General features: G+C 34.7%; 1 protein-coding gene and 1 non-coding gene across 3 annotated transcripts; one reads left to right on the forward strand and one right to left on the reverse strand.

Annotated features, from left to right (window-relative positions):
* Positions 1 to 5,773: 5,773 nt before the first annotated feature.
* Positions 5,774 to 5,909, forward strand: LOC126690632 (small nucleolar RNA Z247). The gene has a single exon (XR_007644680.1). It is a non-coding gene; the product is annotated as a small nucleolar RNA Z247 (small nucleolar RNA).
* A 7,318-nt stretch (positions 5,910 to 13,227) lies between these two features.
* Positions 13,228 to 21,680, reverse strand: LOC126689489 (serine/threonine-protein kinase STY13). 2 transcript variants are annotated; one of them, XM_050384701.1, is made up of 7 exons: positions 21,027 to 21,680; positions 20,274 to 20,928; positions 16,432 to 16,553; positions 15,936 to 16,144; positions 15,607 to 15,781; positions 14,934 to 15,068; positions 13,228 to 13,935 (listed from the first exon to the last, which is right to left on the reverse strand). In XM_050384701.1, exons 2-7 carry the CDS (start codon positions 20,605 to 20,607, stop codon positions 13,729 to 13,731), a joined length of 1,182 nt encoding a protein of 393 aa, XP_050240658.1. In that variant the 5' UTR covers positions 20,608 to 20,928; positions 21,027 to 21,680; the 3' UTR covers positions 13,228 to 13,728. The 2 variants fall into 2 exon arrangements, with proteins under 2 accessions (XP_050240658.1, XP_050240657.1); XM_050384700.1 differs by having other exon boundaries at positions 20,274 to 21,680.
* Positions 21,681 to 27,157: the final 5,477 nt, after the last annotated feature.

The following is a 27,157-nucleotide window of genomic DNA, read 5'->3' on the forward strand; positions in this document are numbered from 1 at the left end:
AAGATGTGCTGATTCTATTTTATCATGTCTTATATATTAATAAACTATTGATGATATATTTAAATTCAATCCATTTATTTTACAATAAATTGGTAGTTTTTTTTTTTTTTGGGTGTGTGTGAGAGAAAGATGTACAATACCAAATGCACTGAATAATTTTATGCACCATACAAACAAACCTTGGGGGAAAAAATGTAATTATCACTAATTGTCCACGTACTTAGTGCGCAGTAAAAATTAGGACAGTTTTGGCTTTTCCTGAACAAATTTAATGATGTGATATACAGCACCAATAGCAGCATGTAAGTGGTCATAAAGACGTCCACATTCTATAAGAAAAAATGGAAAAGGACACGTGACTCGAAATTTCTTTGGAGCAAAGTGTAACCATTCATTTGTTCTTTATCATCCGATTAGTTGCTTTCTTCGTTTTGTTTGATTTCTTTTTCTTTTTGTCTTTGCCTTAAGATAAGGTGGAAGTAGTAGTTGTACACGAGGAAATAGACATGAGAAGTGGTGACACCACTACTTGCAAGCTTTAATTCAAGTGTATGTTTGATTAGCTTATTTTTTGCCAATTTATTTTATTTTTAGTTTATATTTTTGTTACTATTTATGGATCCTATTGCACTTTTTTGTACTATTTATAGATCCTATTGCACTTTTTGGTACTATTTATGAGTTTTATTATACTATTTTAACTAACATTTACCTTTATCTACAATACTTTCAATAAAAAATTTTCAATTTCAGTAAAATAAATGGATCCCAAACAAACTCTAAGCGGAAGGAACTGAATTATTCGTTTGCTTAAATTAGATGGTGCCATATGGGCAATAGAAGACTTTGGTGAATTTAGATTGCCTTACGCAACAATCAAAGTGAACAAGATAAAAAAGGTGCTTTGCTTATCATGACATAGAAAAATGAAAATGGTGAGGATGCTTTGTCTGCCATTAGATGGGATAAGATTAAAACCGAATAGGGTGCTAGCTTTCAATTGTCAATTTCGTACTCTATGCACTTTTTCTTGGGTCAAGGTCCCCTCCCTTTTATTCAGCCAAAAAAAAAGCTCCCTCCCGTTTAAAATCCTCTATTTTTCTCCTGTTTTTGTCTAAATGAGTGACATGTGGCAAACAACACATCCAAAGGTTAAAAAACATCCACCTCAACTTTGAATTTTCTCTTTGTTTTTGGGTCTTTCTCTCTCTCTCTCTCTCTCTTTCCTTCCGTCTCTCCTCTCTACACACCAAAGTCTTTTGAACAACGCTTGCACCTCAAGAGTACCTTCACCACAAACCCATTTCAGTTTTTGTTTTTGTTTTGATGAATACCCATTTTATATTTCCCAAAACCAAACAAAACCCCACAAAGTAAAACATAACAATTAACATCAAACATTGCAAAATCTAAGAAAAACTAGTAGCAAAATATCAAATGAGAAAGATCTGAACCCACGAGCACCAAGTTTTGGAATAAACAACTAGGTTCTCAGCCTCTTTCTTCTTCACGTTCTCTTCAAGGCAAGACCCAAAGGAGGAAGCCATGGCTTGTACCAAAAAGGGTCTGAGTTCTTGAGCTTTTTAACTTGGTTCTAAGGCCACGAGATTCATTGAAAGGAATAGAGCAAAAGGACTTGGTGTTGGTGATGGCCTGATGGGATTTCCTCATCTATTGTCTGCTTTTTCCCTTTTTCTTTGGCAAGTTATGATTTTTGTGCTTTTGATTCTCATGCGACTGTGACAATGTTGGAGAGAGGGGCAAAAACTTAGAGAAAGGGGCAGAGAGACACGAAAAGAAATAGAGAAAGAGAGATAAAAAAAACAAAGAGAAAATTCATAGTTGAGCTAGGTATTTTTTAACCTTTGAATGTGTTGATTGCCACGTCACTTATATAGACAAAAACAGGAAAAAAAAAAATGTAGGATTTTAAACCGGGGGGGATCTTGAGCTCTTTTTCTTTTTCTTTTTTTGAGAATCTTGATCCCCCTTTTTTCTTAAACACACAGAAAACTTAAACAAACATATTTCTAAGGTTCAATTCTCCGACCTCTAATTATCGATGTATAAGGAAAAAAAAATGCACCACCATGCTAATATTATGTTATTTATGTTAGCATTTCTCATTTTTAATTAGCCTTATCAATACAATTTAAAACATGAGTAAGTTTTATTCATTAAATATGGTCAATTGCATTTTTATTCCCTCAAATATGGTCTCTATTTGATGTTGACCTTTCAAATTTTTTTAAATGTAACAATTTAGTCACTTTGTTTAATTGACTAATGAAATGCTTGCCCTCATACATCAAAACCAAAATTGAACTGACCATATGTTTGATTTGAGGAACTAAAAAAAACATACCTCGTATGTAAGAAACCAAATTCAAATCAGCCCAACATTGTAAGGGGGAAAATGCAAGTTAGAAATAGACAAGGTAATAAATGAATTATGAACTAAATTATTACATTTTCAAAAATTTGAAGGAGCAAAATCATACCTTTTAAAAATTAAGGAATAAAGATCAAACTCCCCTCATATTTGAGGAACAAAAATGCAATTTATTTAAACCAAAGGCAAAAGATTTGTCACATCACACATTAACGAAAATGGCAGACATGTGAGATCTCACCCCGAGTCCCATACCAATGTGATCCTACTAGAAATCCACTTGTTAAGGCTTTTTGGAACAACTTATTAACGAGAGGGTAGTCTAAAATGAGATCTAAAAAAAGCCTCGCACACAAATGCATATCCAAAGGACAAATAATAAGTCTGGTCCACTGGACCCAAAACAAAATGGCCCTTAAAAAGATGACCTCTTTGTGGACTGCAAACCTGTATGGAGCTGGGTTGGGAGTTCTTTAAGAAATCCTTACAAATATGCATATAATACTCTACCTGTAACTAAATTCTGGAAAAACAACTGAGTTTTATAGTTTAATTAGTGCTTTATAATTATTCAAACCCCCCTTTCTGACCTATCAAATTATTTTTTTAAAAAAAGAAAAAAACTGGGCATAAAATTTATGGAATGCATAGATTAATTAAAAGTTGTATATAAATTTAAACGAGAAAATATCTACTAATATCATTGAAACCAATACTAAAATGGATAATAAAACTAAAAGAAAAGGCTACCTCAAATTACACAAAAGGAACACATCTTATAAGACCAAGTTTTATCATAATAAAAATTACAGTAAATGATTAAAAAATAAATAGTAAAATTTTTAATGATAACGTTGTTATAATTTGAATAGTATTTTATACTTCTTGAAACTTATTAATAAATTTTAAGCTAAACTACATACCCTTTTTTTCTTTTTGCTAAATAATGAGAAACTTTATTGAGACATAACATAATAAACACATGTATTACATATAATATTGTGGCTTTCTGTCTATACAATAGATAACCTAGCTGTCCTAGGCAGGGATTGCCAAAGCTCTTGATTACTTGTGCCCCAATCTCTACGTGGCCCTCCAGACCATGAATCATCCCCTCTTATATGTATTGAGTGAACCATTACACATAGGCTATAGCATCACTTAATCACCAAGAGAAAACCCATAGCACAAATACATTCAAGCTGGAATAAAATTTAATTTAAATTTCAACGCTGCAAACATCACATCTTCTGTCATAAGGTTTACCATCAAGAACCCACATGAAGTTCTTGTTAGTTTTACATAGTATACCATGAGAACCTAAACATGTTGTCTCATCAATTATTTAATATCACCATTAACCACATCAAATATTTTCGTCCACTACTTATTACTTAGTATCATTTTTCAGAATGGTTTCTAATGTCTTAAATGTGTCACTGAGTAAAGTTAGTTTTTAACCTCTCTTCTTCTTCTTTTTTTCTTCTTTTTTAAAAAAATAGTCTCTATGGTTAAGTACTTAAATAATAAGTAGTTGATGAAAACATTTGATGTGGTTAATGGTGATATTAAAATATTAATTTCAATGTCATGTGGGATGTTGCGTTGTCTTAAATTAAAAAAAAAAAAAAAAAAAAACTAAGTTTCTAAAATCACATACATGCTTGTTTCTAAACTAACAAAAATTCTAAGACTATATAAAACACCATAATTTGTGCCACAACTATTCACAACCATGTGATAGATTGTGAGTGGTGGAGAAAAAGTAGTAAGTCCTTGTGAAAATGACAGGTAGTCAATCACAATCTACCATGTTGGATAATTTTGGCAAAAATTGTGATATTTTATATGTTACTAGAATTACTCATAAACTAAATTGGGTTACAAATATCTCTCTCTCTCTCTCTCTCTCTCTCTCTCTCCAACACGAAAATTTCATCTTGATGTTAATACCAAAATCTGAGAGGGAGAGAGAGAGAGAGATATCAAAGGCAAACACAGTAAAATATCAATTGAAAAGACTTGAGTTAACGGAGAAGAAGAAGAAATATTTAAGTAATATTTTTAATTTAAAAAAAAAAAAAAAAAAGCAATAAAATCACAACTTAACATAACAAAACAAAACCCTCATTTTTCCCTCCCACAAAGCAAAGCTGAAATTTCCAAATTGTTTTTGCAAACCCCAACCCCAGCTAGCAGAGAATGTGAGATCAAAAGTCAAATTTCTATTTCATAGTGGTGGTGTGGTTTTTCTTTAGCACTAAAAGGATTCCAATGGAACTTTTTCTTTTTCTTTTTTCCCTAAATGAAAAATTTTATTAGAAAAAAAGAATCTTAAACGACTCAAGCTTCTTCTACAATAACACTATCAGGGAGCTCTGAGAGTTTAAAGGAGCCAAAACTTGTTACATCAAAAAGCCCACTTAGCCAAACAATGGACAGCAAAATGAGTATGTCTTCTAACATTACTAGACTAATTGGAGATGGGAATATAGGATTGCTTGTTTGATACCATGACATGTTTTGATATTTTAAAGTCACAGTAAATTTAATCATTTGACTATTATTACATTATAGATAGGATTAAACAATTGATGTGATTGATATCTGCACAGGTGTTGACTGTTGAGGAAGCTTGTGGAGGATGGATGCATCCAATGTTTCTGAATGACTAGAGCAATTCCAAACAGCATGGTTCCTCAATCTATTATTTATGTCCATGAAAGAAAGGTGCAAGTGGTATTGAGGCATTTACTTGTGAGGATGATTACATCATACAAGGGATACAGTTTGAATTTGTTAAGGATACAGCTGTAGTTGTCAAGGATAGCAGCTAAGTCATATGCAGCTAGTGTTACTGATGTACCACAGCTGTAGTATTCAAAATACAAATCTTGGATTGTGTTGAGATAGGATTAGGATAGGATAGAATTGTATTTAATTTTGTATCCAAGTGATAAGGGAGAAGCATATCTGATTTGTATAGATGAGTCAAGGCCGAATTATATGGAGAAGCATATCTGATTGTGTATAGATGAGTCAACGCCGAATTGTATTTAAATTTTGAATCTGTAACAAACTCTGCTATATGTGAAATTGCCTTGAACCGTGAATGGTAAGGCTTGGAAACAATTTCAATTATTGACCAGATGAAGTGCCATAATATCCTCCCTCTCTGAGCGTATTCTGGCTCATGTGATCAAATTCAACACATCAAGGGATGTGTGGCAAGCCTTAGAGAGAATGTTTACCTCTCAATCAAGGGCTCGAACAATACAAATCCACTATCAGCTCGCCACTTTGAGGAAAGGCAATTCCTCAATTGCTGATTATTTTCACCAGTTTCCAACACTGGTTGATACGCTTGCTGCTACTGCTCATGCCTTGAATGATTTTGAAATCATCTCATTTCTTCTAGCTGGTCTGGGATCTGTATATGATTCCTTTGTTACATCTGTGACCATGAGAGTTGATCCTCTCTCCATTGATGAATTATATGGGCATCTGTTAGCTCATATAATTCATCAATGGAGAGAGGATCAACTCTCGTGGTCACAGATGTAACAAAGGAATCACATTCAGATCCCAGACCAGCTAGAAGAAATGAGATGATTTCAAGGCCAAATTATATGGAGAAACATATCTGATTGTGTATAGATGAGTCAAGGCCGAATTGTATTTAAATTTTGAATCTGTAACAAACTCCGCTATATATGAAAATGCCTTGAACCGTGAATGGTAAGGCTTGGAAACAATTTCAATTATTTGTTTTTAACAGAATTATGCCATCAACAAGAAATCAAACACTTCAAGGAGCCAAAAGAAGAATTCACACATTCACTAGTATTGGAAGAATTTGTGAAAATGGTTGGAGTAGTGATTATCCTTTGCCCTTGCCACCAACTTTTAGTTCTTTGGCTGAGGTCCAGGGTGGTTGTATATACTTCATGGCGAAGGATAAATATGGTTGTCGCTTCTTACGGAAGGTGTTTGATGAGGGAACACGTCAAGATGTGGAAATCATATTTGACGAAATTATTGGTCACGTTGTTGAACTTATGATGGATCCATTTGGCAATTACCATGTGCAGAAGTTGTTAGATGTGTGCAATGAAGAACAGAGAATGCAGATTGTGCTCATGGTGACCAATGAGCCAGGAAAACTTGTCAGGATTTCTCTACACACGCATGGGAAAATTCTTCATATGTCACTAACTATATCTGTAATTTGTGTAGGGAATTGATATTCTTTGCAATTTTGTCATTGTATTTCCTAGTAAAACTAATAGGTAAAGCACTGAAAGTCTGAAACAAAGCAATGTTGCCAAAGGAAAGAAGCAAAAGCAACCATCTTAGGCTCTGCAAAGGATTTGGAAAATCTATGGATTTAAATGGGTTGTAGTGTAAATGGAGAGAAATTGAATCAAAGATGAAGGAAAAGACCCACCAGAGGATAAGCATTAATGGCAATCTTTTGTATTCACTTATTCTATTTTCTGAAAAGACTTAAGTTGCTAAAACCCATGTCATGACTAGGAAGACATATTTACTGATGCAAGTCCTAATATTCCTGTTAGAAATACTGAATGATTGTATTGTATTTCTCAAGTAATAGAATATACATAAGTGCCTTTATATAGGAGGCAGAGTGTGTAGTACAAGTAAGTGTGCTATACAAGTAAACAAGGCGGGCCTAAAGCCCATATACCCTAATACACGTTAACAGCCCCCCTCAAACTCAAGGTGGATGTGAGACCAACTTGAGGTTGTCAACCAAAGTGCGAAGACGTCCCTTAGGATGTGACTTGGTGAAGATATCTGCAAGTTGATCTTTAGAAGAAACTAAGATCAGCTTGAGAGCACCATGGACAAGATGATAGCGGATAAAATGACAATCGATCTCGATGTGTTTAGTCCGTTCATGGAAGACATCATTGTGAGCAATATGAATGGCACTCTGGTTGTCACAATAAAGAGGAGTAGCAGAGGATGTGGATACACCTAAGTCTTTGAGAAGCCACCGTAACCAAAGGAGCTCAGATGTGGTATCAGTAAGGGCACGATATTCTGCTTCAGTACTGGAGCGGGCCACATGAGTTTGTTTCTTGCTTCGCCAAGAAATCAGAGAAGAACCAAGAAGAAAGCAATAACCAGTGGTGGACCTGCGATCAGTGGGATCTCTTGCCCAATCAACATCAGAAAATGCACGGAGTACAAGAGGTGACTGAGTAGAGTAGAAAAGACCATGGAAGAGAGTGCCCTTTAGGTATCGAAGAATGCGCAGAACAGCAGTATAGTGAGTCGATCATGGAGCAGACAGATACTGACTCACCTAGTGAACAGCATAAGAAATGTCTGGACGAGTGATAGTGAGATAAACTAGGTTGCCAACTAAGCGTCTGTAAAGAGAGGGATTAGACAACGGTTTCCCCCCTGATGGAGTCAGATGCGCATTAAGCTCAACTGGAGTGTCAACAGTCTTGCTATCAGTGAGTCCAGCTCGAGACAAGAGTTCAGAGGCATACTTGGCTAGAGCAATATAAAGTTCATCTGTAGAATGAGTGATTTCAAGACCCAAGAAGTAACTGAGATGTCCAAGATCTTTTATCTCAAATTGCTGACTGAGAAAATCTTTGAGTTCTTGAATGCCACTGAGGTCATCACCAGTTATGATCATATCATCCACATACAAGAGAAGTAAAATAGTGCCTTTGTCAGTGCGACAAAGAAATAAGGCAGAATCATAATGACTGGCCATGTAACCTAAGCGAGAGATGGTAGAGCTGAATTTGGCAAACCAAGCTCGTGGAGCTTGTTTAAGGCCATAAAGAGCATGCCGAAGGTAACAAACCTTATTTGATTCAACAGAGAGACCAGGAGGAGATTGCATATAAACTTCTTCACTTAAATCCCCATTAAGGAATGCATTTTTGACATCCATCTGAAAAAGGTCCCATTTTCTAGCAGCAGCAACAGCTAAGAGAGCTCGAACAGATGAGATACGAGCAACCGGAGCAAATGTCTCTTCATAATCAATCCTATACTCCTGTGTAAAACCTTTTGCAACAAGACGAGTTTTGTAGCGCTCAATGGACCCATCAGAGCAAGTCTTAATCTTGTAGATCCACTTACAACCAATCACAGATTTCCCAGGGGGGAGAGTCACCAAATCCCAAGTATGGTTTTTAGATAATGCATCAAGTTCCTCTTTCATTGCAATTTGCCATAAAGGGTCAGTGGAAGCCTCACGATAGGTGTGAGGCTCATGCAGTGTAGGAAGGGCAGTGTAACAATGATAATCAAGTAAATGTGTAGGAATGGATCTTACCCGAGTTGAGTGACGAGGTGGAATGTCTTGTGCAAGATCTTCAGGCGGAGCAGGAGCAGGGGACCCAAGCTCAGGGTTGGGTAGCTCGTCTTCAACCTGTGCATCTTCCACCTGTTCATTAAAGAGTGAACTAGGAAAGGGATCAAAGGTATCTGGTGGTTGGATAGAGAAGTCTATAGGAGGATCAGGAGCAGTTACAGAAGGAATATGTGCCTCATCTGGAAAAAGATCTAAAACAGAGGAGGAAGATAGGAAGGCACGGAAGTGAGAGAGCTCGACAAAGGAGCGATGTTCCCAAAAGACAACATTGCGAGAGATACGAAGACGATGAGAGATAGGATCATAACACCGATACCCCTTTTGAGTTTCGCCATAGCCAAGAAAACAACAAAGCCTTGACCTAGGCTCAAGTTTGTTATGCTCATGTGGCTGAAGAAGAACGAAACAAGCAGAACCGAAGGAGCGAAGGTGGTGATAGTCTAGAGGTGACCCAAAAAGGCGCTCATATGGAGTTTGATTTTGAATAACAGGACTTGGAATGCGATTAATAGCATGAACAGCATGAAGGGCAGCTTCACCCCAAAAAGGAGCAGGAACTTTGGCAAAGAGAAGAAGAGCACGAACAGTGTCAAGAATATGACGAAGTTTTCGTTCGGCTCTACCATTTTGTTGAGAGGTACCTGGACAAGTTAGTTGATGAACAGTGCCATAGGAATGCAAAACAGCTTGGAAAGCATATTGAGTGTACTCAAAAGCATTATCAGATCGAAAAATTTTGATACGTTTGGAAAATTGAGTTTCAACCATTTTTGCAAAATTAGAATATACTTGCAATAACTCAGAACAATGTTTCATATTAAAAATCCAGCTATAGCGAGAGTAATCATCAACAAAGACAACAAAATATCAAGACCCACCAATACTAGAGACAGAGGAAGGACCCCAAACATCAGAATGAATAAGGTCAAAGATATCAGTGGATATTAATTCACTAGTATTGAAAGGCAAAGCTGGTTGTTTTCCTAACTGACATGAAACACAATCAAAATTTTCTGTAGACACTGAACCTAACAAACCTCTAGAAGCCAATTGTTGTACACAAGAGGAAGATGTGTGACCAAGTCGAGTATGCCAAAGTGCAAGGGAAGGGGTAGAAGAAACTGCAGCAGCTGCAACAACAGAAACAGGAGCAACAAGTGGAAGACAAAGGTTGTCCACGGGAAACATACGCCCAACTCTGGGACCGGTCCCAAACTCCTGTCCCGTCCTTGGATCCTGCATAATACACCCAGAATAATCAAAGATAATGTGATAACCTAACTCAGCTAATTGTCCCACAGAAAATAAATTGTAAGAAAGGTCAAGAACATTAAAGACACCAGGAATCGAGAGACTGGAGGTCGAAACGGAACCTATATTATGACCAGACATAGTGGAACCATTTGCTGTGTGAATATTAAGAGGGTGTGGTGCAGGTTTAAGTTCAGAAAATAAGGACGAGTGAGGAGTCATGTGATTGCAACAAGCAGAATCCATAAGCCAAGAGGAAGGAGACATACCAGATAAAGCTGAGAGAGAAGAGGAATAAGATGCATTACCAACCATACGAATGACATTGGCGATGATATTTTTAAGGTCATCTGTGGACATGGTGAAAGTGCGTTCTGAAGACTTAGACTGTGCAGAGACGGGAGCCATTGGTTGGACACTCTCAGTGTTAGCAACAGTAGCAGCGGAAATTGACACAGTTGATTTGTTGCAATGATAGCAAGTCTCAATATTGTGGCCAAAACGTTTGCAAAAACTGCAAAAACGTTTGCTGGATTGTTGGCGACGATTATTGCAACAAGAAGAAGACCTGTCCTTATTTCTCATTTAGAAGCACAATATGCAAAAATGGACTGCAAAAATGAAATCTACGCGAAAAACTGGATAAGGAGCACCTGGACTGCAAAAAGTCAACTCTGGTCAAAAGTCAATGGTCAACCTGGTCAGAGTCAACAGGATGACGTTAGCAGGCTGACAGGGGATGACGTCAACAGATGATGAAGCGCTGAAGCAAGCAGGTGACGTCAGCTAGGGCTGACGTAACAGAGATGACGTCAGAGATGATGTCAGCAAATAAGCCAGTGGCGCGTGCAGCGCGTGAGGCGCGTGGACCAGCTTCGCCGAAGATTCTGTCAGCGCGTGAGAGCGCATGACCTGTCCAATGATGCAGTTTCTTCTCCGATGATGTAGATCGGAGAAAGACGATTCTTATGGTGTCGGCGGCAACAAGATCGGAGATACCCTGGTGGCGCGTGAGGCGCGTGGATCAACTCCGCAGAAACTTTGACCGGTGCGTGGATGGTCAGATGTGGATGTTTCTGGTGGCGGTGTGTAGATCGATTGAATATCTACACGATGATAGGTCTTATGTCCTAATCGGAGGTCAGAGGTGACAAATCCGATGATGGCAGTGGTTTTGGCGGTGAGGAAGAGCTTCTGGCGATGGAGATTCAACCCTGAGGACCTCTAACTGCGGCGGAGCAGTTGGGGGATGGCACTGAAAGGGTTTATTGACCGCAGAAGATGAGGCAGCGGAAAATACCGACAAAATAAGACTGCAAGACACAAGAAAATTAGAGCAATGGCTCTGATACCATGTTAGAAATACTAAATGATTGTATTGTATTTCTCAAGTAATAGAATATACATAAGTGCCTTTATATAGGAGGCAGAGTGTGTAGTACAAGTAAGTGTGCTATACAAGTAAACAAGGTGGGCCTAAAGCCCACATACCCTAATACAAGTTAACAATTCCCAGTATTCATACCAACCAAAACCTAGGTACAAAATTGAGATGATAACATTAGAATTTAGAAAGATTAGTGATCATTGCAAACACACTGTAGCCTCCAACTGGTCTATGTTTTTTTAATTAAATCACCGTCTCTCTTTTGCCTCACGTTTTGCAAAACTCATGTTAGAAACCATGACAAATGTTTACGTTGACAAACTCCAAGGAGATATCCATTAGGATTGACACCATATTCAGAATATGGTGTCAATCGTAATGGATTCTTTGAGAATATCATATTCTCAAAGAATCCTAGTTGAAGATAATTTTCACCTAATCAAAAACCGAACATAAAAAGATGAAATACTGTGGCTATTGGCTAAGAACTTAGAACAGAGAGTCTGCAATCAAAAGAGTAGGTAACATAAAAGAAGCTCAAACCTTTTCTATCTAGTATGAATGCATGCAGCAAAAAAAACAACAACAACAGCAGCAGCAGATAGAAGCAAGCAACATGAAATAGAGAGAGCGATAGTAGCTGGTGTTGATGACATCGATTTCATGAAGAGTAACGGAATGTACGAGCTCCTTACGCTTCTGGAGCTCGAAGAGTTCCCTCCTGGCTAGCATTGCCAATGGGGTGAGAGAATGATAGTTTTTTTAGATATATATATATATATATATATATATAAAAGAATGTATTTTAAATGTTTATTATGTTTTAATTTGAAAAATAAAAGTAACATATGAGTGCTTTTGAATTAAAAAAAATAGAATTTTTTTTTTTTTTAAAGATCAATGAGAGAATTTTCCAATCTTAAGAGATACGGTTCCTATAATCAAACATTTTGTCATAATTTACAAGTCCAAATTTTTTATCTCATATATTATTTTTTATGTTCTTAATATGCATATCAAATTTTGTTTAAATCAAATATTATTTGCTTTTCGATCAATAAACTTATTTTTTATGTATAAATTTTATACCACAAAAATTTGGAATTTAAACATTTAGTTAATGACATAACATTTTATCTTTATGATTACATTTGCTTTTCTACCTTTTTATGAATACAGTACTAGTGGAATGAAATTTTTTTGGGTGAGTATAAACTAAAAATAAATAAATAGTGTCCCCATCCAAGGTTTTCGAATTACATGTATTTTCTATTAAACATGGATGTCTTTATTAAACTACATGTATTTTTTATCAATTATATGGACACCCAAGAGAAAGGAATTGAACATGGATGTCTTTATTGAAAATACCAAGAAGCACCATTAGATTTTGATTTAATTTTTATTTATAGAAAATTGATTTTGTTTCTAGTACTGCAATGTGATGTTCAAAATAAGAAAAAAGTGAAATTTTCCCACTTAATTTTATTTGGAATACAGTGGTCGAATGAGATTTTTTTAGGTGAGTATAAACTAAAAATAAATAAATAGTGTCTTTGCCCAAGGTTTTTTTGTATTGCATGTACTTTTTATTAAACATGGACGTCTTTATTAACTACATGTATTTTCTATCAATTATATGGACACCTAGGAGAGAGGAACTAAACGTGGAAGTTTTTATTGGAAACCCTAAGAGGCACCACTAAATTTTGATTTAATTTTGATTTATAGAAAATTGAATTTGTTTCTAGTACTGCAATGTGAGGCTCAAAATAAGAAAAAAGTGAAATTTTCATACTTGATTTTATTTGATTGAGGCATCAGAGAATGTGAGACTCCAAAACAAAACTACGTTTCTAATATGTATAATGTACTGTATAACATAAGCAAATGTAAAAACTAAAAACCCAACTTTTATTATATTACATATAATATTGTCCCTTTCTGTCTATACAATAGACAACCTAAATTTCCTAGGCAGGGATTGCCTAAGCTCTTGATTACTTCCAAGTTCCAACATGTGCCCCAATCTCTACCTCGACCTCCAGACCATTAATCATCCTCTCTTACAAGTATTGAGTGACAACCATTACATGCTATAGCATGACTCTTCAATCACCAAGAGAAAACCCATAGCACAAACACATTCAAGTTGTAAAATAATTTAATTTAAATTTCAATAAACCTTTCTCTATTGATGCACTAAAAACAATTTTGCAGACCTAAGACAAAACTGCCAGAGCAATAAATCCAATGAACAGCTCCATCAATTTCTTATTGTTTTCCTCGCACCATCAATTCAACAATGCTTGCAAATGGAAGATAAAATGATCAGGGACCACGAGCCGTAGCAAAACAAAAACAGCCTGAAGCCTGGTCATCCGGTATCATCCCTCCTCCTTTGCTTGTATCAATTGCTTCTAACATTCTCACCACCTCATCCATTTCCGGACGTTTATCTGCATTTGCATCCCAGCATTTTCGCATTATACTTGCTAAACCACTCGGACAACATCTGGGGATTTCTGGTCGCAAGTTCTGTCAATAAAACCACAGAGTGTGAAACTCCCTCAGAAGATTTAGATGTCAAACATTTACTGTATAACAGAATTCATTTTGCCATTTAAAACTTTTATTTTCTGTAAGAATTATTTGAGAAATAGACAAAGAAAGTAATCACAGACTCAATGTAACTAGCATCATATGCAAGCTGACAATTTATAGTTAATGAAAAGTTAATGAATCACTTCTATGATTAAAGTTAAAGGAACTTCTAAAAACATGCATAAATCAATAAATATAAAACACACATTCAGTCTTGTGATTCCTCTAGTTAGCATGGGCTGAGTAGATAGACTCTCCTATAAGTTTTAAATAATAGGATTAAAAACAGAAACAAAAAATAAAACCATAAGATCAATGTTTCAAATGGCCAGAACTAGCAACTATAATAAGCTTTCATATCGTTTTTCTTTTCTTTTTTTCTTTTTTTGGCTAACAAGCTTTCTTCAAAGTTGAAAGCAAAAAGAACTTGCACCAGTGATATAATATGCTGAAGCTAGTTAAAAATCACACGTAAATCATATAACTCCTATTAACATCAGTAGCATTCAAAGGCACTACTACATGCTTTAAAATGGATTAGTTACAGGAACATGTTCATCATTTTATTCTTAAATTCCAAAGATGATATCCTAAACATGTATAAGTGCTCCTCCATCAACTGGCAGTTCTAATGCTGCTTCTTTTTTCCCGGATTAGTAAGTTACACGCGCACCTAGTGGATCTTGAATCCATGAGCTCACCCTCCACCTTTCTCTTACAAGGGAAAGAGGTGTCATTTGAACTAGAGCTCATTGATATCAGTTCTAATGCTATTAGAAACAAGCAAAAGGGTACCATTCCCAGGTGTTGTCTGAAACCCACTAACTCAATGCAATGGCAAAGCTTTCACAATTTAAATATTGATACAAAACTGATAGCAGATACCAGGAAAAAATTTCTATAGAGATAATTTATTCATTAGATGAACTGACCTGTCGAACTACTGCAGATGACACATCAGCGAAGCTAAGATCTGGGTAAGGCATATCACAGCAATAGATTTCCCATAAGCATATGCCAAAGCTGTAGACATCACATCTTCGATTGTAAGGTTTACCATCAAGAACCTACATAAAGTTCTTGTTAGTTTTATATAGTATACCATGAGAACTTAAACGTGTTATCTCATCAATTATTTATTAGAGGGTTGTGTGTGTGTGTGCGCACGCGAGAGAGAGAACAAACAAACAAACAAAAAGAATTTGTAATTCAACTGGAGCCCAATAACGTAAGAATGCAAATAATTTATTTTTCTACTTCTTTTCAAGTTTGATTCAAGTTTTTATTCACTTATCTTTTTGATAGTTCACATGGGGACACAAATTCTGAGGGTCCAACCAAATAAATTCTACCCCATAATAGAGGAATATCTTTAACAACAATAAAAGTTGGAAAACATCATCCAAATCAAAATTGAAAACGGGTCATTCAAAGTACTCCTAAAATTTTATAGTCTCCTCGGCTCATAAAAATCATTATAGTAGAATGACATTTCTATTTTCTCACATGTTGATGTTCATCATAACATATAAAAGTTTCAGCTGTTGACTATTTCTGCCCCCACAAAAACATTTAAAGATAACATATAAGGTTTTGGCATGATACCTCTGGTGCCATGTATCCAAGGGTACCAGTTTCTCCAGTCATGTCCCCTGGATTCTGAGCTTCAACCCGGGCAACGCCAAAATCAGCAATTTTTAGAGTTCTGTTAGCATCAATTAACATATTTTCTGTTTTGACATCACGATGTACAATCTTCTTTGAATGTAGATAGCTAAGACTGCAAATCAGAAAGATTCATCATCAGTTTGTCAATTTTATTCACATATCTTGCCGACTGAAAACCAATATATATATATATATATATGAACTCTTATATAAGAATGTCAGAAATATTTTTTGATAATAGGAATGTCAGAAAAATTGGAGCTCACCCTCTAGAGAGATCCAAAGCAAGTTGGACCACAACCTTAAAAGCAAGTTTCTTGCGCCTATTTCTTATCAAGAACTGTTTTAGTGTCCCACCAGGGAGATACTCCACAACAACACAACATGCCCTAGAAGGAAGGGAATTGTGACCATCAATTGAAGGGTTTTTAGAAGGAATCTTAAGATTTGAAGTTCCCATTGAAGCTCCAACAAACTGTAATAAAAAATTATAAAATAAAACTATTATAACTGAAAAGATTATGACACACAATGAACTAAAAATTTAAGTCCTACCACATTGAAAAACTAATGTGTAATACAATTTTGTATTATATCTTATAAAGTAGGTAAGGAAAACACCATAAAGACAACAATGTAAACTTTCACAAGTAATACAAAATGGAAGTAGTGAAGTCTGGAGCAGCCACAATTAACGCTAATTTAATTAATCACATAGATGTCAATAAATTGAACATAAGACATTGAAGATATGAGTTTTACTTTTGTAACATTAGGATGGTCAAGCTTGTGCCAAACAGCAACCTCTTGCTTAAACGATGCCCGCAGAGCAGCATTTTGAGCACCTGTATTAATACCATCCTCCCCCCAGTCCAACAGCTTCACTATAATATCAAACATGAGAATGTGGTGAGAAATTGACATCAAAATAAATCTAGTGTTAAAGAGCTACTACTCTAAGCTAGCAGAAAGAAATAGAACCAATCCCGCCTCCCCCACCCCAAAAAAAAAAAATCATAATAATAGTTTGACCTCCTTTCAGATTAAGTCATAGATTTTTAATTTTTCCAGTTTAGATCTTTATGATTTACAAGATATGTCAGTGATAGCCCTCCATCCATTTGACACTGATGTCATTTAATCAACACCCAAAATCTTCAAAGCCAAACACAACACTCCCTCTCAAGTCACCCATATCACACCAGAAACCACCACCCGCAGCCTTCTCATCACCTAAACTTTCTTTCATAGCACCCTAACCCCACGGGAAGTCAAAGCCCTGCTGCCTCCTTGAAAAGTCTGCTCATCCTTCCATTTAAAACCCAACTCAACCAAGGCTCAACTGGCTCTATCCATACATTTTTAAAAACTCGGCAAACCCACTTCGCACCACTCAAAACCCACAATCAAACAACCTCCATAACACCTCCATGGCAGCCAAAACTATATATCCCATCACCCAATCATATGCCCATACCCAAAATGACCTTTTTGTCACTCATAATCAAAACAACCACCAGACACCACCCCATCCCACTAGTCCACGGCCAAAACTGCCAAGACCCATACAACCCCCAAATCCCCATAAGCGAAATCCACCACTCACATTGACCACCCAAAATTCCCAAAATAAAAACCAAGAAACCCAGGTGACTGCAGAAGACCAATCAACCCTCACTTGAAACCATTTCACTGGCTATCCAAGAAACCACACCTACGCCACCACCCAAACCTACCATTGTGACCTAAAGAGGCATGGACACAAAAATAGACACCAACACAACACAGTACACGAGACATGACGACACAACAATTCTTGAAAAATTAGGACACAAAATCGTAGTAATACAACCATATATATACACACACACACATACATATATTACTTTTTTAATTGTTGTATTACCGCCATAAAAGATCCTACCTAGTGCACAAAGCTCCCACTTTTGCGAGGTTTAGGAGAGGTTAATGCTGCCTACCATGACCTCTCCCAAACCCCGCAAAAGTAAGAGATTTGTGTATTGGGTATGACCTTTAAAATAGGTAACATACATCCTTAGGTATATTTCATTTATTTTATGCATATTTTATGTTTATTTTAAAGTTTTCAAAATAAATAACAACTATCAAAATATTCACATCTAAAATCATATGAATTTTTCAAAATAGTATATATTTTTTCCACCCACACAGTGAGGACACATGTAGTGGAGTCCTTGGCATGTCCATGTCCTATACGGAATGACCAGAGCTTTTGAAGTGACCAAGCTTCTTAGGTCACTCATGATCCCACCAAAAGCCAAGACCCATTCATTGCCATCACACACATTCTCATCTCCACCAGTGTTAAGGAATCAAGATTGTCACTGACTTGCAGTGTTGCATAAGAAAAAGCAATAGAAAAGAACATTTTTGTAGCCACTATCCATCCTAAAGCCATCACCGAGCCTGTACACAAACTCACTCACCCACTCATTTCCCTTAGGCCACGACAGTAGCCAAACCATCACTATTTCTGTATTTCATGGGAGCATCAAAGAGAGAAATAGAGATGGGTCATTCAAAGGAGAGAGAGAGAGAGTGGCATCCTGTAATTTTCAGGTAGCTTATCTGCTAAAGGTGAGACAAAAAGATAAAGTCAGCTTATTTTTAAAAATCTAGTTTGTTACTTATTTGGTAAAAGGTGAGACACAAAGAAAAATTTTGAAGTTTTTTTTCCCTCCATTAGTGCCATCTTTATAGAGATGACGGGAGACCTCATTTTGTAATTGTTTAAAAACATTAGGACTTTAATTGAAAAAATTAAGAACCCAAAACTTAATCTGAAACAAGGATAAAATTCCTTCTTTTTTTTTTTCTTAATTTCCCCAAATTTTTAATCAATATTGTATCCTAAATTAGACACAACTTAGTGCATAATTTTTTTTTTTTTTGATAAGTACAACTTAATGCATAAATACCACAATGATATAACTTAGCGGTTCATAAATGTCACAAACACAATATGATAACTAACAAGTCTTCTTTCAACAACTCACAACACCCCCTTCCTTGCCCCAACAAAGTAAAAACCCAAGATCAAAATTTACCCTTAATCATTTTAAAATCAAACCAATTTATTCACAATTACTACCTACCACCTAAATTTTCAAGAAGTAAGATATCTATGCTAGTGTTATAGGAATTCTAACAAAAATTTAATATCATTGGAGACTCAAATTTGCTCACAACTGCAAATGATGGGGAGCGTCATTTCTATGGTTGCAAAATGCTTAGTAGATAACAAAATACCTATGGTACACAAGTTATACTACATTTGCATCAAGATGGAAAGTGCCATGAGTAAAATCATGTGGAGCACAATTAACAAACATACAGTGCCAAAAAAAAATACTTCTCTACATAACAAACAAAAAGCTACTTCCCCATAAAATTACCAAATCTTTTTTGTAGACACAAGACAAAAAAATTACCAGAAAATTACTTCCCCATGGCACACACACTATCAAGTATAACAAGAAAAAAAAATTCAGAGTAGAATATTTAAATAATCAATGAAAATTACTGAGAAAATCAATTTAACAAAAAGCAGAGCAAAACTGGTTCAAAATAGGCAAGAACAGAACTTTTTACAAGCTACAAGAGTAACAAGATTATTAAACTGCAGCTTGATGTCCATTGTAATAACCATAAGTGACAAGATGTCGGTTTCTAGAGAAATGGTTTGGATATTTACAAGTCTGCATAAACTAATTCAATAGTGAATTAAACCCACTCAGGTTCTCATCAACTTCCAATCACATAAAAAGAAAATAACGCAGCCTTAAATCATTTATATCAATCTCAACCACAAAACCCAAAAGCACATGATTAGTATTAGTTAGAAGCTAGAACTCACTCCAGCTTAAATTCAAATTTAAATTAAAAACCCCAGACAATAAGATGATGTCTATCAATTAAAGCACTCTCCATTTCAAAAGAAAATCAAAATAAATTGGTACACATGTTTTAAATTTTGTTCTCACGTTTCTTTGATAAATCTCAATTTACCACCAGAGGAGGCTACAACAACTCCGAAAGCTCATCCTAAGGGCTAGTCATATCAAACTGATACCAGTGTTACATAGAAGATCTTTCTACAAGTCCACATATTTTTTCCCATACATATGCATGTAAAGCTAGAACATGATGACAGGAAAATACAAAATATATTAATAGGTGGGCAAATTTTGGCTACAATTCCTTAGGTGATGTACCTTAGGTTCCCTAAATAAATTCGAACGCATAGCCACATTGATCAATGCAATGCAAACAGTGTCATCTTTCCCAAATAAAATTAAATTCAATCGTGTGATTATTGACCAATGCAACCACATGGTTGTGAGAAAACTAAGGTAAAGCACCTATGTTTGCCTTTAACAGGCAATTATACCAGGATGTTCAAGCTCCAAAAATCACATCTCTGATTGATCATAAGTATGGAAGGCAAAGGCGGGGAACATTATAAAAATCCAAAAAAGCTAGAAATTCCAGACATCCTAATCTTTTCTGCACCAAGAAAAAGAAAAAATACAAATGAGAAGAAAAGACAATAGAAAGATCACCTGCAACATCTTGGTTATCATAAGTACCCCTGTATACAGTACCATAGGTCCCATGAGCTATAACATATCTGATATCCATTTTAGATAAATCAATCTCCCACTCTTCTTTGGGCTTTTGGGAATTAGCGTTTGTCGAAGACCAGACCTTGCTCAGGTGCCTCTCCAGCTGCAAATCCAAGCTTTTCAAATCAATTTTATCTGCTCTGAATATCATTTCTTTGCTACTAACACCTCCTGTACCCTTCACTTTTGAATTCATGCCTGCCTCTTCATTATCCATCTTCTTTAGTGTCTTAATACCTCCAATATCCTCACTTGCTCTCAAATCCATCATAAAGAACCCAAATTGAAAACCTCAACTTCGCAATCAGAAGCCTCAAATTCCAAAGAAAAACAAAGAAATAGCAAAACCCAGACACAAATTTATCTATTTTTTTTCTTAAAAAATCAAAATAACTATTAAATCTTCATCATCATCATGAAAAACTATAATGCTCTAAAATTTACAAACCCTCCTCCAATCAACAATAAACTTTATGCAACAAAGCTTTTCTCCGATGAAAGAACACCAACCAAAGAAAAAAATTATCCAATCAAAACCCAACCTCAACAACCCAATTCCTATTCCAATTCCCTCCAATATTGACCTGACAACCTAAAAATCAACAATTGTAAAAAGCCCACCAATAAGAAAATCAAAGAAAGAGAAAGAGAAACGCTCTTAATTAGTATTTAAATTAAAAAACAACTGACCTTACTAGTTCAAAACCCCAAATTTCCTCATCACCAACCATCTTTCATTTTTTCTCCATTAAAAATATTTATATATCTATATGCATAACTAACAAAAACAAAAACAAATAAAATAAAAGTAAACCATTATACTAGAAAGCTAAAGAAAACGACCCATTTCCCACCATTCCACAGCCAAGACCGAAGACCCAGATTTTTAAATAAAAAAATGAACTTTCAAGTACAAACTACAAAACCCACCAAAAATAAGTTGACTTTGAAAGATGGAAAGTGAAAGGAAAGGAACAAAAGGGTCGGCAGGGAATACGAAAAATCAAACCCAAAGGCATTGAATTTGAAAGCAAATAAGAAAGTCATCAGGGTCCCATGAGTCCATTATCATCATCATGGTCATCAGGCAGGGGCTCAACTATTCCAAGAAAGCGAATTGTCGAAGAGGGCTCGTTTGGTAAACGAAAAAACACGACATGGGTACGCGGCGAGAGGGACCAAACTAGGGTTTTTGCGTGGTGGGTCTTGGAGAGAATTGAAAGAAGGTAAAGTCCAACGCAAAAACCCAAGACCAGAAAACCAAGGAAAGCGTGTTATATATATATATATATATATAGAGAGAGAGAGAGAGAGAAGCGCGGGGCTTCTGATATTTGAGGGCAGAGAGAGAAAGAGAGACAAGACAGAAAGACAGATAAAGACAGACAGAGAGGGCGAGAGAGAGACTGTTTCAAATTCAAAATGAAGGACAAAGGTACTAAAGGAGCGTACAAAACATGTATGTGTAGATGTTTGTTCCTCGTACGGGTCTTTTTCTTTTTGCCAGGAAACAACACACTATGTGATTTTCTTTTTATTTTATTTCTGGATAAAAACGCATATGTGATAATTAGTGCATAATAATAATAGAATTTAATAAGGTACCATATTATTTTATATTTGGTGTATTAAAAAATATCTGAAAAATCTTTAAAAGTGATATTATATTAATTACATCATTAATAATATATATAATTATTATTTTGTAAACTTATTACGGAGTATTTTATTAATATCCGAAAGTACTAAAATTTCTCCATATCTATTCGCCATATATGCAAATGTTTAGGGATTGAGATTTGATGCAATTAACCCCCTTCATCTCACAATAATTATTTATTAATCTTACTTTTTATTTTTTTTCTCTTTTTTTTTTTATATATTCAATGGCTGAAATTTAAAACTCAATCATTCATAGCAATTGCATTAGGTTCAATATTTAGGATATTACACCTGGTCTCAATTCAATGTTCGATTCTATACTTCTATTATGTATGTAGCTAGATCTGGAAAAACTAAGGGATATCCAAGAAGTGGAAATTCTTCATATCATGCATGTTGCTAGATTTGGTAGCACAAGGGGATATCCAAGAATTGGAAATTCATAAATGTAGTACCCTAATAATACATCTATTATTTGCAAATGACATACTCATCCTTTTCAAAATAAAACAAACAAACAAACAAATAATTTTTTTTTTTAATTCCCCAAAGAATATCAAGAAACACTTGACAACTTTTGTGACATTTAAAGGAGGATAAGAATGATGGAAAAGGGTACTAAAGAGTAAGGAGTATACAAAGCACCTATATGTTTGTTCCTCGTCTGGGTCTTTTCTTTTACTAGGCACAATTTTTTTTAAACCCCATGTATACATTTATTAATCAGTGCATAATAGAGTTTAATGGTTATATTAGGTGAATAAAAATAGAGAAATGCTAACGAATATCCTTAGGACATTAGTTAATAATCCATTTAAAAAAAGTTTTTATGGAAAAAAACAATTAATATTTTGACAGTTTTTTTCATTTCCCATAAAAATAGTGTCAAAACTTTCTTAAAATGTATTGTTAACCAATACTGTAAGGACTGAAATTGTATTGGTCCCAAAACCAGATTGGGCTCAAATGCTAACGGCCCAAACAATAAATTTGTAGAACGTGGGCAGAAGAACTAGATCTATCCTAGAAGAAAAATGATTAGATTTAATGTTTCAAGACGATTTGACACAAATACCATCAGAAATCTATCTTCGCCATAGCTTAAGTAGTTTGTTTCATATGGTTTTCTTCAAAATAAAATTGCACAAGAGTTCCAATCCCCTCTCTCAGTGCATTTTTCCATGTTATGTACTGCAATCTTGATGTCATCCTTACCACACACGTATAAGTTAGATTCAGGAGATTTCTTCCTGTCCCATCTAACACTTCCTAGAACCATCAACCAGTAGCTGTAAGGCTGTTTGATCATTGTTCAGGTATCATTTCCACATTAATGCGGCCAGAGAATTGGTTGAGAGGCAATTAATGCGGAGGTAGTAGCCTTTAAAGATATTTGTCTACCTTTTTATTCTTATCCCTGATCCAATGTCCTACCCTTCGTTATGATGTAACCCCGAAGTAAGTCTGCGATGATAAGACACTCAGATTCACCTCGGACACAAATTGCCGAGAAGGTTTTTGTCCTCGGACGGTTATTTGGCCCTATCTCACATTGTCTATACTCCTCTCTTCATTTAATTCCCCTTATGACCTTATTTGGGCCTCCTCGGATGGTCTAACATCCTCGGATTGGGCCATAGGCCCAATTAATACTGCTTTAACAATACTTCCTAATTAACTGGTTTCCACAAATATTTTAAAGGTACTCTTTAGCATAACCCATTAAAATAATATATGGTGAGTCTATATAAGTGTGGTGTTACATTAGTTACAGTTTATTTTCCCCTAAAAAAAAAAAAAAAAGAGTTACAGTTTATTTTTATATATACATGTGATGTGAGGAGTAGATTAACTAGAGTGATAGGTTCATTGACACCAATTCATCATATGAGGTTTTATATTATAATTTGTGTATAATAAATAAATAAATTATGATTGATCTATGTAAAAATAACGTTCCATTAATCCTAACTTGTTATCTCAACAAAATATAAAAAATTAAAAAAAAAATTGTTTCTAACATTGTTTGATTGTCTCTTTTAACCAATCTATTTGTACTTCTTTTATGGACCATTGTGTCCCTTTCTATCACTATTTTTTTTTCCATTATATTTTTTGTTTTATTTTTTATTAAAGTGTATTAATTTTTGTATAATTTTTCTAACATTTTTTAAATTTTAGATTTAATTAGTAGATAGATATAAGATCTTCTGTGTGTGTACTTTTACGGGTGTTTTGTGGACATCAGTCTATCAAAAGATCCAGAAGATTAGGATAAAAATAAATAAATAAATAAATAAGCATAATTGTTTTGAAAAAAAAAAAGGAGAACAGGGGTGCAAAATTTAGAAAAGTAGTCCATTATAAAAGGAAGTTTTGCCTGAGTTGCTTAATTTGACCAAAAGTGAATGATTGATACAAGTATGTTTGACACCTTCTTAAGTGGATTATGATGTGTAATTACCCCAATAAAAAAGGATTATGGTGTTTGTTAATATATATTATAAGTAAGGGCACTTTTATTAGTCCACTTTGCCTAATTTGGCATGTTGCTTACGAGTTATTATGACTGAAGAGTTAAGACCCAGTCAACGGCAAAGTCCAGATGGCATTTTTGTAAGGGACAACAATTAAATACAATTTTATTGTGTTTTTCCAATTGTGGAGTGGGACATGTTTCTTTTGAGGGAAATCAATCAATCTAGTTCTAGTTGATTCTTAGAACAACCAAAGTGAATCCTACTGTACAATACCCAGGTTTATTTGATCCACTAATCTTCTTGCCTAACAAATCCTCTGTAGTTGTTTTATAGGATTATTATTTTCCTTTGTACCTAACAAACACATCTTCTACCCAAACTTTTGGTTTTTGGTTTACTTTTAAGCATGTTAAAACAGAGGGTAATTGTTTAGTCCATGCCCTTGTAGGAAGAGTAGTTTCATATGTAAGGTTAGATGTTTGGATAGAAGAACAATCACTTTTTTTTTTTTTTTTTTGAGAATCAAAAGAACTATCACTTGATTTCAAGAATGTATTCCAAATTGATTTACGCTAATAAAACTTCTTTACCTTTTCTCAAAAAATAAAATAAAATAAAAAATAACACATCTGCTGAATTTTTTATTTTTTGCTGTTTTAATTTTATTTTTTTATATAATTCAATTGTTACAATAAGTGAAAGGGGGGCCAAAAGTCTTATAACTTAATCAGCGTCTTCTCATGCATGCACAAAGTATTTGGAGGTTTAGAGAGGAAAAAATTCAAACAACTAAATTATAAAAAGAATCACTTAATACCAATTATTCAATTATTTCAACAAGTGAAGATAAGGAAGATTTGAATTATATTTATTTTCAAAAAAGAGATTAGTCAATAGACTTAATACCACTGAGTTATACAACTTTTAACATCATTTAATCATTTGATATGAAGAAATATCCTCAGAGTTTTTTTTTACCTCCAACCAGTAAGCACTAACTCTCTCTATTTTTAGTCGATAGTAAGCACTAACTCTCAGTCTCTCACTAACTCTTATGATCACTGGCTGAAACAATTTTAAATCAACATATGCGAGAACGAAGTTTTTTTTTGAGAAACAAGAGAACGACGTGTATCATTTATTTATTTGATAGCATTAGAAATATAGCCCAAGGTCCAAAAGCCAGTTGAATTATTAATATAACGTCTTAAATCCCAGTTATGCTAGGAACTGTTTGGATACAGCTGAAAACTGAAAACTGAAACTGAAAACTGAAAAACACTGTAGCGAAATAATTTTTAAATGTGTGAATAGTATCGTGGGACCCATTTTTAATGAAAAAGTTACTGAAAAGTGAAATTTGTGGGTCCGTGAACAGTACATGATGTGTTGTGATTGGTCCAAAAATATTTGAAAAGTCAAAGTTTGCGGCTACTGTTCATTGAACAGTGCATGAACAGTAGCCGCACCCCTCAAAACGCTCAAAAACGCGTGAAAAAAAAAAAAAAAAAAAAAACGTAAACGCAGACGCAGACTTTTCATCCCAATCCAAACGCAACCTTAATACACGTAGCCAGGGTTAATTTAGAATTATTCTCATTATAAACATTGAGCCTTATACCTAACCTAATTTTACCTACAACAATTCAATAATATTTTATTATTTTATGGTATTAGAGACACTCCTTTACAACCTCTATGCAAGTGTTATAGATTAAAATTTTATCATATATAATATTTTTTTTGTCCAAAATAGTATAGGTTTTTTTTTTTTTTTTTTTTTTTTTTTTTTTTTTTTTTTTGTGGTTTCATTTCTGTCACTCACAGATGAAAATTTTGTACCATGGGCAGTAGAGATATATAAAAGCTAAGGTATAGAATGCTTATGATGTATATGGGCTTGGTTGAAATGATTTCAACAGGTTGATGGGGGAGGGTTGCATCTGATACGTGCCATAAATGGGAATTCAAGGAACCTTCAGAATGCGAACCAAACATCTCCAACGACTGGCAGAGTTCTTTTGATGCTGTATATATGCAATAAAATTCAAACATCAATATTTTCTTCCGCCATGTAGAAATTTGAGATTTGTATTTCACTTCTATGTATATATATCATATTCCGTCTATGTATATATATCATATTCCATCGATTATCCATATTATTTTGGCTACTATTAATTACGAATATATATCCTCTGTACCATTTGTTGTGTATTACTTTATGTTCCACCAATCATAACTTATCATGTATTAATTTTACTTTCCTTATAAAATAACAGAAGTTTAAAATGAAAAAAAAAAAAAAAAAAAAATCAATACATGACAAGTTGGAATTGGTGGAATATAAAGTGATACAGAAGATTTGTATTCATTAATTACATGGTACAATAGTAATGATTGATGCTAACCTCCCTATTTTGGTGCTATTTAACGCGGCTTCCTCCTGTATGGACTGATCAATTCAAATCCAAAATTCATATCAAAATACAATGAATTATATCATTGTTTGTTAGAGAAAGAAGATGGTAATTTAGGTAGTCTCCTAAAGATTAAATGGGAGAGATGGAATTGAAGTGAATAGAAGGAAAGATATAAACTTTGGTGTTAAATCGCCCAAACTTCCCATTGAAACTCTAGGTTTCCCGAAAGAACAACTAGAGCACTAATGTGAATAGC

Source organism: Quercus robur, chromosome 6 (genome assembly GCF_932294415.1).
Source record: "Quercus robur chromosome 6, dhQueRobu3.1, whole genome shotgun sequence".
NCBI classification, from domain to species: domain Eukaryota; kingdom Viridiplantae; phylum Streptophyta; class Magnoliopsida; order Fagales; family Fagaceae; genus Quercus; species Quercus robur.

What these genes read in the sequence shown, in the direction of transcription:
- LOC126689489 (XM_050384701.1), bottom strand. Translation starts at nt 20,607, where the DNA reads ATGATGGATTTGAGAGCAAGTGAGGATATTGGAGGTATTAAGACACTA. An exon ending in GCTTTGGATCTCTCTAGAGG is followed by an intron (nt 15,782 to 15,935) that starts GTGAGCTCCAAT and finishes TCTGATTTGCAG; the next exon opens with TCTTAGCTATCTACATTCAA. An exon ending in CATCTGCAGTAGTTCGACAG is followed by an intron (nt 13,936 to 14,933) that starts GTCAGTTCATCT and finishes TTTTATTGACAG; the next exon opens with AACTTGCGACCAGAAATCCC.